Source organism: Canis lupus, chromosome 27, assembly GCF_011100685.1.
Source record: "Canis lupus familiaris isolate Mischka breed German Shepherd chromosome 27, alternate assembly UU_Cfam_GSD_1.0, whole genome shotgun sequence".
In the NCBI taxonomy this organism is placed as follows: domain Eukaryota; kingdom Metazoa; phylum Chordata; class Mammalia; order Carnivora; family Canidae; genus Canis; species Canis lupus.
This window is the reverse complement of record NC_049248.1, coordinates 25601920-25615371: the sequence shown is the minus strand read 5'-3', so window position 1 is coordinate 25615371 and position 13452 is coordinate 25601920. Positions and strand designations below refer to the sequence as shown.

Genomic DNA, 13452 nt, shown 5'->3' with positions numbered 1-13452 from the left:
TGGGATTCGATCCAGGGTCTCCAGGATCGCGCCCTGGGCCAAAGGCAGGCACCAAACCGCTGCGCCACCCAGGGATCCCTCCTTGGTCTTTTGAATACCTTCTCTTTCCTACTTTCATTCAACTTCTTGTGATGGTACAGTGATACTCTCTTTTTTTCTCTCTACTTCTCTCATTTTAAAATTTCATTTCTTTGGATAAATATGTATAAGTAATTATATTTATGTAATTATCAAACTCATATTACATTTGCTGTATTGTATTTTGATTTCTTGTGCATCATATTCTTCCAAAGGGATTGAGACTTGGTACCATGAGAAGTAAAAAATATATAGTTACCAATCTTGTGTGGTTGCCAGCTTAAAATGGAGTTTTAGAAATATTGAGTTTTACACTATCATGAAGGCTTCTGTTTTTGAAGATCCCATTTTATTTCACTTATATGCCATTATAGCATGTTTTTGGAATTAATTAAGCAAGCTGATAAACTGAATAGGAATATTGCTGTTGATTCCTTTTCTCTCCAGGTGAATGCCCCAATTGTGTTCTGAGAGTTAGTTAGGAATTCTGAGACACTGCCATGTTGAACACCCCTCCCCACCCCCTCTTAAGTTTATGAAATCTAGGTGATTCAACACACTATTTCTTGTCTCTGTTTCTTTTAAATGTGGAATGGCCAAAACTACTATGTAAATAGGTTTAAGACAGGGTAAGGGAATGCAACTATTCTGAATGTTAGTGCTTTGATAATTTGCCCAGATCAAGCCATCCCTCCAGGAGTGTGTGTGACTTAACACTATTGATAATAATTACCTCCAAGACTGTCAGGCCTGACCTGATCTTTCTGGATGATGTGAAACAGACATCTTTATAATCCAATGAAGAAATAATGAAATAATGACAATTTAAACCTTATCTCCTAATTAATTGGAAATTTTAGTAAAAAAACCTGCTAAAAGTTAAATAACTTTGTACCTCCTCAATAGAGAGATGGGGATCTTCCAACTTCAAAGAAGAAACGCCAGGCGGGGGAGAAGATCATGTATACTTTAGTCTCAGTCCCACATGGAAATGACATTGCATCCCTTTTTGAACTGGATGCCACAACTCTTCAGAGAGCTGACTGCCTGGTTCCAAGGTAAAAATAAAAAAATTTAAAAAATATGGTTAAATAGCAACATTTCTTTGAGTAATTGTAATGGTAGGTAAGGAATTAAAATATAATGTTAATAGAATTTTTGTGATATCAAAAGAGAGCATAAGTAAAGAACCAGTGTGTAAAAATCACGCCTCTTTGTGACAAGATTAACATAGTTTGTTTTATTATATAAATAATTAAAATGTATAGGACCAAATAAATTCTGAAAAATTCATAAGAATTATTTATTCATATTATTTGTATGGCCTTTGGTTACTAACATGAAAAATAATCTAGGAGCATTTCTATTAATACTTATATCATTTATTTCTATTATGTCAAGTTCCAGATTTCTTTCATTTATTCATTTACTCATTCATCCATTTGTTCATTTATTTAATCATTCAGTCAGTAGATCTTTATTGAACTTAACAGACATTGCCCTTGGCAGTGGAAAGAGAACTGAACAAACTTAAATTCAAATGAAGAAGAGATGCAGTAGACAAATAAACATAAAATATCAGGTCAGGTAATAAAAATGCTTGGAAAAAATTGCAGAGAGAGTTGTATTAGGTATGAGTGTTCAGAAACAGCCTCTCTGATTTAGGACATTTGAGAAAAGATCTGAATGTTTTGAGAGATCAAATTTTCTCCATTAGGAGTGTTTCAAGTGGCAGTAATATGAAATGGAAAAATCTTGACATTTACTAGGACCAGTGAGGAAATCAACTGGGCCTAAGTTGAGTGAGGGGTGGGGAAGTAGAATTGGTAATGAGGTAGCCAGAACTTAATGTAAGAAGATGTCTTACATTTTTTTTGGGGGGGTTGGGTTTGATTATTTTAATTAAGCTCTTTTGTCTGCAACTGTCTATCTTCCATTGCACTAATATGCACTCTCTAGGTGCATTGAGGAGTCTTGCCCATATCCTTAGGTCTAGTGGGATGGGTCTAAACTGTCCTTGATAGAGCATTATTGGCCTTGGGAAGATGTCAGTGATTATATCGAAGGTACCTACACAGGATGCAGACACTGTTTTGTAGGTTACTTTCAGGGAGGGTTGGTGTACTAGCAGTGTCCAGAAACACTGCTCCTTGAGCTTCCCAAAGTGTTTCCTGGTTATTCTTGTTCATGAGAAATGCTGCCCAATCTTGGCTTTGTATCAGGTATCGCTCTTGTTTTCCTGTTCCACTGGTTTAAGCCTGTGAAGAGATACTCTCTGAGGGTCTTCCCCGGTCCAGGTTTCTGGCCTTCTCTTCTGAGTATTGGAATCTTACTATAACTTTAATCATTTTAGATTTTAACTTAGCAAAAATGGATTCCCTCTTGAACTCTAACCAAGGAAGTTTGCATATGGAAATGATAAAAGAATCTCACTATAAAGTGCACAGACCCATGATAAATGGTTAATTAAAGGTAAATTTAGTGGTAAATAGTGATTAATTTCTGATTATTTGAACAGGATTGGTTTGTGCTGTTTTAGATTTTTGAAACTCAGTCTCTATTGTATCTACCTTTATGAATGAGCAGAACCGTGGTGCTAAGTGAATTGCTCTTTCCTGGAGGCTCTTGTTTTATTTGGTTCTATCTTATTGGCCTTCATGATTTTTGCCTCATGTTGTATGATTTATGTCTTCTATTTCCTACCAAATTCTCAGCAACTCAGAGGCACAGAACATGCCATAGTGCTTTTTTTTGAACAGATATTTTTATACATATTTGTTAAAGAAATGACAATTCTAAAGGATTCACTAAAATGAGAGTGTTTGAGGTGGCTGAAATTCTAGCTGTCCTTTCTCAGGTGTTCTCTCACAGTTCATATACAGTTGATTCTTGTTTTTCTTGGTACACTGAATTAGCAAATACTGAGCCACTGTTCCTAGAAGAAATAGAGGGTTAGGTTCCTGTGAGTCTCTGGTCACAGTATTTTCATCAGTCAATACCACATAACCTTGTGTTATGTGTGCTTTGTTTATAGACACCTTATTTAATAGGTATTGCTGATTCATTAACGTGGAACTTACAGCCATTAGCACTGTAACTCATGCCTGAATGACACTTATCTGACATGAGTATTTTCTCCATAAGGCACATCACAGCCTTGTCCTTAGGAACACTGGACAGCACTATGCTTGGGACTGTTTTAAACAGCAAGCTCAACAACAAAAAGCACAGAAATGTGGAAAAAAATGGCACTGAATAGACCATGAAAATGACATTTGTTTTTAGCATAAACGGAAATGAGAAGGCATAGCATTGCCTTATTCAGCCTCACTGGGAATGTGCACGGTGGGGACTCAAATTTTTTGCCACTCTGTCCATGTCTGCGAATGGTTGCAAAAATGCCCTATTGGTTTTGGGGTTACAAATACATTTTAGTGAGTAGATGGATTCATTAGTTCAGAATCTGCAAATAATGAAGATTGATTATATATATATAATTATATATATAATATACATATTAATTAATAATATATATATTAATTAATAATATATATATTATTATATATACTTTTACAGGTGACTAAGCTACAGAAGGGTCTACATTCAGATAGCAGTGTTAGCTGAGGTGGCTGCTCAGTCAGTGGTTCTCACACTGGTATTGCCTGTAGAGGCTGCTAAAATACTCATTGTTGGCCCTTCCTTCAGGGTTTCTGATTCAGTGAACTGGGATGAAGCCTTGGAATTTGCATTTTTAAAAAAGATTTATTTATTTGTTCTAGAGAGAGAGAGAAAGAGAGAGATCCTGAGAGTGCAGGGAGGGAAGAAGTAGAGGAGGGGAGAGAGGGAGAGAAAGAGAGCAAAACCCAAGCCGACTCCATGCCAAAGCATGGAGCCCAACACAAGGCTGGATCCCACAACCCCTAGATCACAACCCCAGCGGAAACCAAGAGTTGGTGCTTTACTGACTGTGCCACCCAGGTGGCTCAAATTTGCATTTCTAACAAGTTCCTAGGTGATGCTGGTACTGCTGGGCCAGGGACCACAGTTGGAGAACCACTGGCCTAGGTAATAATACCACATGCTTTGAAATAGTCCTTGACTCAGAACTTTCTTAAACCAGACTGATCTATACTTGAGTCACTAGTCTGAAATAAATCATGTATGAAACTGTTAAATGTGTTAATATGTAATTGCTTAATTTTTATGACCTGCTTTTTGTATTATTTTTCTTTTAGGAACTCATATGTTCGGTTGAGGCATTTATGTACCAACACGTGGGTAACAAGTACTAGTATCCCCATAGACACAGATGAAGAGAGACCTGTTATGTTGAAGGTAAATGCTGTTGACAGTGGTTTAATTTTTAGCCCAGTGTTGTGTGATTAGGATCAGGGGATGATTGACATGTTCCTTACAATTCATTTTTATCAATATTAGAGATTATTGTAATTAATTTCATCAAGTATTCATTCTGCCAGTTGCTTAGGTAGCTGAACTAAGTGGCTTGGCTGCTGTAGAGCTGTGATTCAGGGGATATAGCACAAATACCCAAAGAGTAGGAGCAGGATGTTATAAAGGGCAGAAGATTCCAGGAGTACATTTTCTCTACTCTGTTGACACTGAAGCAAAGGGCAAGTGTCAGAGGATGTGGTTCTAGATGGGCTTTGGGAACAAGGCAGGAAATGGGCATGGAAAATCTATGTGTCCCTACAGTGTTTCACAGTGGATGATGGATGTTGAAATCATTGTGTGGATGATCTATTCCTGTCTTATATTTCTTAGACTGTATTAAGATGTGTTAGTACCTGCAAAATATTGCATAATTATTTAAAAAAATAACTGATTTGAATTGAAAAAAACACATTGCAGATTGGAACTTGCCAAACAAAAGAAGATAAAGAAGCATTTGCCATTGTGTCTGTCCCGTTGTCTGAGGTCCGAGACTTAGACTTTGCCAATGATGCAAATAAAGTGCTGGCAACCACAGTTAAAAAGCTGGAAAATGGCACAATAACTCAGAATGAAAGGAGGTTAGTAACTTTAAAATGGCTCTTAACTCATCAAGAGTCAGTTGTCAACTCTTGTGGTAAACCTCAAATGAATGAGTGACTCTAAGAGAATATTTAGAATGATCTCCATAGCAGCACACCTGCTTCCAAATGAGCGGATCAGGGTAAGTGAATGAATATAGTGACATTAAAATCTGGTGGAATATTCACTTTTTCCATTTTAGCTTGGCTTGAAGACAGTTGTTTTTTCACTTACTGATCTTTTTCCTTTTAAATGTTTTATAAATGACTTGTAATACTTTTGCTGCACCTTATTTAATGTTTGGATTTAAGAGTTCTAATAGTCCTAGAAGAAGTTTTATACTTTTGTATTTTTACTTATTCAAGACACATTTGTCTGCTCAGATACCACAAAATAAATATACTAGGAAACAATCTGCAAGGTGTAGCCCTCTACCCTTATAACATCCACAGAGAAACTGGATCCTTAAGTCTTCAACTCCGTTCTGGAAATAGTTGAGAAAGAGAATGCTACTGATAGCTGTCAATAATATCATTCCTGCTTTGTGTCAGTACTATAAAAATATTTTATGTACTCCTTCAAATAGTCCCGAGATGGACATTATTCTCATTTTATATAAGTAGAGGATTTGATCATCTGTGGTTCTATTTTATTTATTTATTTAATTAATTTATTTTTAAAGATTTAATGTATTTATTCCTGAGAGAGACAGAGAGAGATAGAGGCAGAGACATAGGCAGAGGGATAAGCAGGTTCCCTGAGGGGATCCTGATGTTGGACTCAATCACAGGACCCCCGGATCACGACCTGAGCCAAAGGCAGATGTTCAACCACTGAGCTATCCAGCATTCCTCATATGCGGTTTTAAGGTCTCTATGTTTTCAGTGCATCAGAAACACAGGCATTCTCTATATTTCCTTTCTTGATGATCTGCTACATACCTTTACATTTGAACAAGAAAAAGCTATTTGTCAATTTCCCAGGCGTTCATACATTGGAACTCTCATCACAGCTAGGGAGATGATAATTGGTATAAACACTTTGGAAAAGTAGTTTGACAGTCACTTGAAAGAAATCACTCCTCATATGAGTGGAAGTATGCAGAGTTTGTTCTGTGACTGGTTCATTTCACGTAGTGTAATGTGCTCCAGGTTCACCCATGTTGTCACATATGACAGGATTTTCTTCTTTTTAAAAGCTGATTAATATTCCATTGCATGTATAAAATAACATTTTCTTTAAATATTCATCCATCAATGGGCATTTAAGTTGTTTTCATATCTTGGCTATTGTTAATAGTACTGCAAAATAGTCTAACTCAGAGAAACAGAGAGTAGAAAGGTGGTTGCCAGGGGCTGCAGGCGACAAGGGAAATGAAGATCTTGTTTAATAGGTATAAACGTTCATTTATACAAGATAATCTATTGTACCACATTGTGCCTGTAGTGAGCAATACTGTATTGTGCAGTTAAACATTTGTTAAGAGGGTAGATCTCATAAGTGTTCTTAGCGCGCGCGCGCACACACACACACATACACACACACAAAGAAGCAAACACTCCATGACTCACCAATTCTTCTAGGCTGAATGTTTTTGAACATCTGTCCAAAAGAAGCTCCTACACATGTGCACCAGGACACATGTTTAACTGAGAATGTTCAGCCTTATTATAAATAACACAAGATCTAAAATCGTAAAATGTTCATCATCAGTTGAATAGGTGAGTACAGTTTTGGTAAATTCACATAATGTAATACAGTATATCAATGAAAATAAATGAACTACTTCTATGTGTAACAAGAACTAGACACAGATATGTTCACTGTCATATGATTTGTACTGCTCAAAAGTGAGCAAAATGAAATTCTGTTTCTTTGGAGTGCTTAAGCAATTGGCAGAACTATAAAGCAATGCAAGAAAGTAATTGTCACAAAAATCAGGATGGTGTTCCCCTTAGAGGGAAGGCATTCACAGAGGCTCCTACAGCGTTCCATTTTCTGGTCTGGGTGGTGGCTTTATGGGGTCATCTTAGAAATATTCTGTAACTAAACATTTATGTTTTCTGAACTTTTAGCTGTATATCTTATAAAACAAAGGAACAAAAATCCAACTTGCTTCTTTCCACTCCTATCAGTAGAAAAACATCATGAATATGCAAACAAATGGGATAGCTGTTTCTCATCTTCCTTTCTGTTCTTACCTGTTTTTTTCCCTAATAACATGGCTTTGAAAATAACTATTGTCTATCCAATTGTACCTTGAACCTTCTTGGAGAAAATAAAGGCCAGAAGCTGAAACAACTGCCCTACTCTTCTGGACTACAGATAATTAAATATCCACGCAAGATCAGGATATGTGATGGAATCCGCTTGTGCAGATAGCACTTTTTATCTGCCTGTTATTTGTCTATCAGTGCTTCCTTTTGGTGAATCCATTTCTTTATCTCTGTCACTCTCACATATGCACAGAAATTTACTCACCTCACTTAAAAAGTCTCCCTTGCTAGCAGTGAGGTGTTTCTTGAAGAAAGGACAAGAACAGATATAAGCCCTCCCCCATTGCTGGTTGTAATCCTGAGCAAGTTGCTTTTTAGTTTCTGCCGGAGAGAATCTTGACCTCTCATGATGCTCGAAGGACGGTACTGGACCAGGAATGACCAGAGATCATGCATTTTTATTTTCCCTGCTTCTTATTTAATTTAATTTAATTTAATTTAATTTTATTTTATTATTTTTTATTTTCCCTGCTTCTTACCCATGTTTCAGAGTGAGAAATATCAGAGCAAAGAGAAATATGCCTGAGAAATATGAAGTTGCAATTATTGATCTTAATTTAGTAATTTTAGAAAAGTCATCTCCCATCAAAATTTGTTCAAAGCTGCCTGTCAGTACAGTGGAACTTATTGGCATAGTTGAATGCATTTATATTATTTTCTCTGTTTTAGAATTCAATATAAAATTCTTTCTGAAAATACCTCACAACTGACTTTTTCCCCCTCTGGAGAATGAAGTTATTATTAGATCTTCTTTTACTCAAAACCAGAAAGAATGAGACAAGGTCAGAGGGAAGGTGTTAGAATATTGCAGATCTAGCTCCAAATGCCTGGGTTGTTTGAATTCTCTCTCAGGCTCCCCCTTTACTTGCCCCAGAAATGGCCCCTGGAGGTGCAAGCTCCTATGCTAGGCTGCAAGATCCTCAACCTCAGATATTTTTCAGTGGAATTTTCTGATCTTATTGTGCATAGTCACACCAACAAAATAGAGAGTATTGGGAACACATTGGGAGTGGGAGAGGAGGGAGGATGGACAGGGGGTAAAATGGTGTTCAGGGCTTGAAGAAGGGACACATCAATAAACCAGAATTTCTGCACTATGTTTTACTTCTGAGGGTACAGAAAAAGATGAGCTCCTCAGCAGCATTTATAGTTCAGAGATATAATTAATTTATGTTTATTGAATTCCTGGTATATGCCAGGCATTGGGCCATGCAGCATGCACACATGCTGATAATGTGATCGTGAACAGCACAGAGTATGGCCATGTCTTCATGCAGTTTACTGGTTTGAGGTTGGTTCTAATTCCCCACTATAGAAACTCAGGATCTAGGATAGTGGTCATCCCACATGGAATCACCAGATCAGATATCCTTGTTTGTTTGTTTTTTTCAGATCAGAAATCCTTGTAATTCAAAATTAATATCTTCTTTTAGCAATGTCACCTTTCCTTAAATTTTATTTGTCTGATGATACTACTGCTGCACTAGCTATCTTTAGTGTTTGTCTAATGCCTCTTTTTGAATATGTTTATCTCAGATTTTCTGGTCATTTTGTTTTAGTAATGTCTCCTGTAAGCAGCAGAGAGCTAGATTTTATTTTTTATTTCTTAATATTTTTAAAAAGATTTATTTATTTTACTTGGGGATGGAGGGGTAGTGGGAGATGGAGAGAGAGAGAATCTCAGTTAGACTCCCCACCGACTGCAGAGTCCAATGTGGGGCTCGATCTTACTACTCTGAGATCACGACCTGAGCAGAAATCAGGAGTCAGACACTCAGCTGAATGAACCACCCATGCACCCCCAGGGAGCTAGATTTTAAAAATCTAATCTGATCCTTTTCTCCCTCTAGTTGTGCAGTTTGTTCTCTCAGTCCTCAGGTCGATTTCTTGGGTGTTCAGAATGATTTGAAACTTACCTAGCTGTGTTTGAGGGATAAGACAAGCTTAGGGTCCCCCTACTATTCCACCATTTTAACTTCTCACCTAATTTGATATCCTCCATCTGGAGCCCCCATCTTCCAGTAACTCACCAAAATGACCAACACAAATGGAAGGAGTAGGAGCACCCACTATATTCTCTAGACCTTTAGGAAGACATGGAGCTGTTCCTTGGCCACATACATGTGAATGTACAAGAAAAATGATATTGTGAACATCAAGGGAATGGACACTGTTCAGAAAGAGGCACCTCACACACATTACCATGGTTACCATGGCAAAACTGGAAGAGTCTACATGTTACCCAGTATGCTGTTGGCATTGTCGTGGACAAACAAGGGCAAGATTCTTGCCAAGAGGATTAATGTATGTATTGAGTATTAAGTACACAAACAATAGAGATAGCTTCCTGCAGAGGGGAAGGAAAATGATCAGAAAAAGAAGGAAGCCAAAGAGAAAGGCACACACTTTATGAGAACCGATGGGAAGGAGCCTGAGCTGCTGGAACTCATTCCCTATGAATTCACGGGATGATAGGTATATAAAATATAAAAGACCTCAAGACAATAAATAAACAGATAAATAAAAGTGGAATCTGATAGTCTTTAAATTATTTTGTATTTAAGAAATAGTATGTTTGGATTTATTCTTTTTGTTTGTTTGGATTTATTCTAATTTTTTTCTTTAGCTTTTTTCTTTTCCTTCTGCTTTCTTGCTTTCTGTTAGTTTGATAAAGTTTATATTTTCTCTCTGTTGTTCCTTTTCCTCTACTGGTTTAAAAGCTTTGGGTCATGCTGCTATTCTTTAGCAATTGCCCATAAATTCTTGTCATACATTTTTAAAAAGATTTATTTATTTATTCATGACAGACACAGAAAGAGAGGCAGAGACATAGGCAGAGGGAGAAGTAGGTTCCCTGCAGGGAGCTGGATGCAGGACTCGACCCCAGGATCACAACCTGAGCCAAAGGTAGACACTCAACCACTGAGTACCCAGGCATCCCTTGCCATACATTTTAACTGCATATTCTTTCCTACAAACTTTGAAGCTATTAAATATTTCTTTCTTCTGCTCTTGGGAGTAAAGTACCTCAGAATGGTTTAATTATGCTGATTTTCTTCCTCTCATCTTTCTTGGAAAGATGCCTATATAGTTCTGTGTTTTTTGTTTTCATTTAAAATTTTTATTTTATAATAGTTGACATCTACAAAGGAGTAGATGTGTCCTACAAATTATGATATACCACGTTTTTATTAAAAATTTTTATTTCTAAAATTTTTTTTCTATGGATTGTATTTCTCATTCTATTTTATCTCTTCTGCTTGCTTTTATTTCTTGCTTTTCACATCTTCTCTCTGGGTTCACTTTTCTTTTTGCTAAAATTTATTCTTTAAGCCATTTAGTGAAGGCCTATGGGTTATAAATCTTCTGAATTTTTAAATATATGAAAATCATTTATTTTACTGTCACTCTTAAATACTACTTTAATTATGTGTAGAATGTTAGTTTTGACAGTTATTTTTCTTCTATATTTTAAAATTAGAATGTAATTATTTTCAGACATATTTTGTTTCCATTAAGAAGTCTTTTGCTCATACAATTTTTACTTTATTGGCCTTTTTTCTTTACTTTTTTGGTAATTTTTGTACATTTTTTCTTTGTCTTTTATGTCCTGAAGTTATACACTGATGCGTTTACAAAGAAATTTTTTAATGCATATTTAAAAATTGAGGTACAGTTGGCAATATTAGTTTCAGGTGTTCAATATAATTATTTGATATTTGTGGATATTGTGAAATGATCACTACAATAAGTTTAGTTAACATCTGTCACCATACAGACTTACAAAATATTTTTTTCGTATGAGAGCTTTAAAGATTTATTCTCATAGCAACTTTCAAATATAAGATACAATATTATTAAGTATTGCTGCTATGCTGTATGTTACACCCCCAGGACTTAATTATTTTATAATCAGAAGTTTATACCTTTTGACCTTCTTCACCCATTTCATCCACCCCCTACTCTTCATCTCTGGCAACTACCAACCTGTTCTCTGTATCTATGAGCTCATTAAATTTTTTTTTTTAAATTAAGGAAGTTTAATTCTTGTTTTTCCCTACCTAATGTTTAAGATATGCTTTTACTCTGTATACTTATGTTTTCTTTAATTATGCAGTTTTCAGCCATTTTCTTTCAAATGCTACTTTATCTTTTCCTTTTCTTCTCTCTCAGACCTCCTATTAAATGTATGTTGGGTCCTCTTAATTCATCCTTTTTATCTCTTAACTATCTATAATTTTTCTTTTTAAATCTCTCTGTGCTGCTTTCTGGATTGATTTTTTTTGATACTGTCTTATAAATCACTCTACTTTTTAGAATGTGTGCAGAATGATTTACCTTCATTAATTAGACTTTTATTTAAGTGATTTTAATTTTATTTCTCAGATTTCTTTTGATTCTTTTGTGTATCCACGTGTTCTTCATTCGTATCTGCTTTTTTAAGATATATTTGTCTTTTTTGTATATAATTGCTTTCTTTATCTCTTTATTGGTTGAAAAAACTGATTTAAAAGTGATTTTGAAATTTTCCTGTTACTTGCATTTTGTTGGTATTGACTTAGTCTCTTGATTTTTTAAAAAACGATTTATTTATTTATTTGAGAGTGTGTGCGAGAGAGATCCTAAATGAGGGAAGGGACAGAGGGAGAGAAACTTCAGGCAGACTCCCTGCTGAGTGTAGAGTCCATGGGACTCCATCTGACCTGATCCAAAATCACAAGGTGCCCTGGCCTCTTGATTTTTACATATAATGCGTCTGGCTTCAAGTCCATTTCCCTTGTGTGCTTTGAAATTTGAATAAGATTCTTCTTACGTTGGTGGATTTTGCTATCCCTTTCTCTACATTTGCTTATCTCCTCTCTCACTTTTGTCGTTGCCTCCACTTGGCACATCTCAGCTAGTTCCAAGCCAGATCTGAAATTGAGGACTAAAAGTCCATCTTCTAATTTGAGGCTTCAGCTGTTGAGATCACAGGTGGCTGGATCCAGTCCTGTCGTGAATTTCCTCTGTTTCCTCCTACCACCACATCACCAGAGCTGAAGAAGGGCCACCAAAGTTTTAAGGTTCTTTTAAGAGGTAGAAAATTCCTGCTTTAATATCTTCAGTGAGGTAAGGAAGTGAAGACCTACCATATGTTTCAGTCCCAGTTATCTTGCAAGGATTGAACAATAACCCTGCTTATCACTGTGTTTTTCTTATTTTGTTCCTAATCCACAAAGCTTTTTATTTTTTAGGTGTATCTTTATATTTATATATATATATATATATATATATATATATATACACACACACACACACACACACACACATATATACACATATATATGTATATATATAATTTTTAGGTATATCTTTATATATGTATATAAAATTTTATTTATCATTGCTCCATCTGACAAAGTCTCTGGCAAAATGTTTTTAGTTCAAGCAAATTAATACGATTGAGTGAATAAGTGGGCTTAAACCACTTCTAAGTATAGAATTGGAATTTGATCTAAACTGAAAAAACTCAGTTGCTTTGTCACTGCTTGAGGTGGAAAGAGGGGGAAAAGGGTTTCAACAGTTTCAGAGATCCAAAGATAAGCCTGGTTTTCTGGCCTTCCATTGCCCAATCATCAGAGAAGGCAGGCTATGCAAGCAGGGCTAAGGTATAGTGATCCTTGATTAAGACTTAATTTTCTTGATCATCATTCCATTAACTATCACCAGTTCAGGCCATTTGCAAGACTTTGAAGCAGAGTGATTTGTACTTGTCCCACAATTTTGCTTCCTTACATGTCTAAACATTGGAACACACTTAACTTGAAACAGAGGAGAAAAAGAATATTAATGATTTTAATAGAAAACATATTTATGCTCAAACTGGACTTGTAGATTGAACAGATATTAACTGAAGTTCAACTTAATTTCAATTTGTTGAAGTACCCTGAGTTCAAAATAAATTTTATTTTTAGGAAAAATGGAATGATTTGGAAGACATTAGGCCACAGTTTCAAAAGAAATTCACACCACATTTCAATGCACATGAATTGTAGTTTACATTTCTGTAATTGCCCTCAAAGGTTAT

At 35.8% G+C, this 13452-nt stretch overlaps 1 protein-coding gene across 2 annotated transcripts in view; it reads left to right on the top strand.

The window, feature by feature from the left end:
- Positions 1-13452, top strand: part of ITPR2 (inositol 1,4,5-trisphosphate receptor type 2) — a 472751-nt gene that overhangs the window by 129228 nt on the left and 330071 nt on the right. For both annotated transcript variants that reach the window (XM_038577122.1, XM_038577123.1), the window contains exons 11-13: positions 985-1136; positions 4314-4413; positions 4948-5108. In XM_038577122.1, coding sequence (XP_038433050.1) covers positions 985-1136; positions 4314-4413; positions 4948-5108 — 413 coding nt within the window. The remainder of the gene's footprint in view (positions 1-984; positions 1137-4313; positions 4414-4947; positions 5109-13452) is intronic.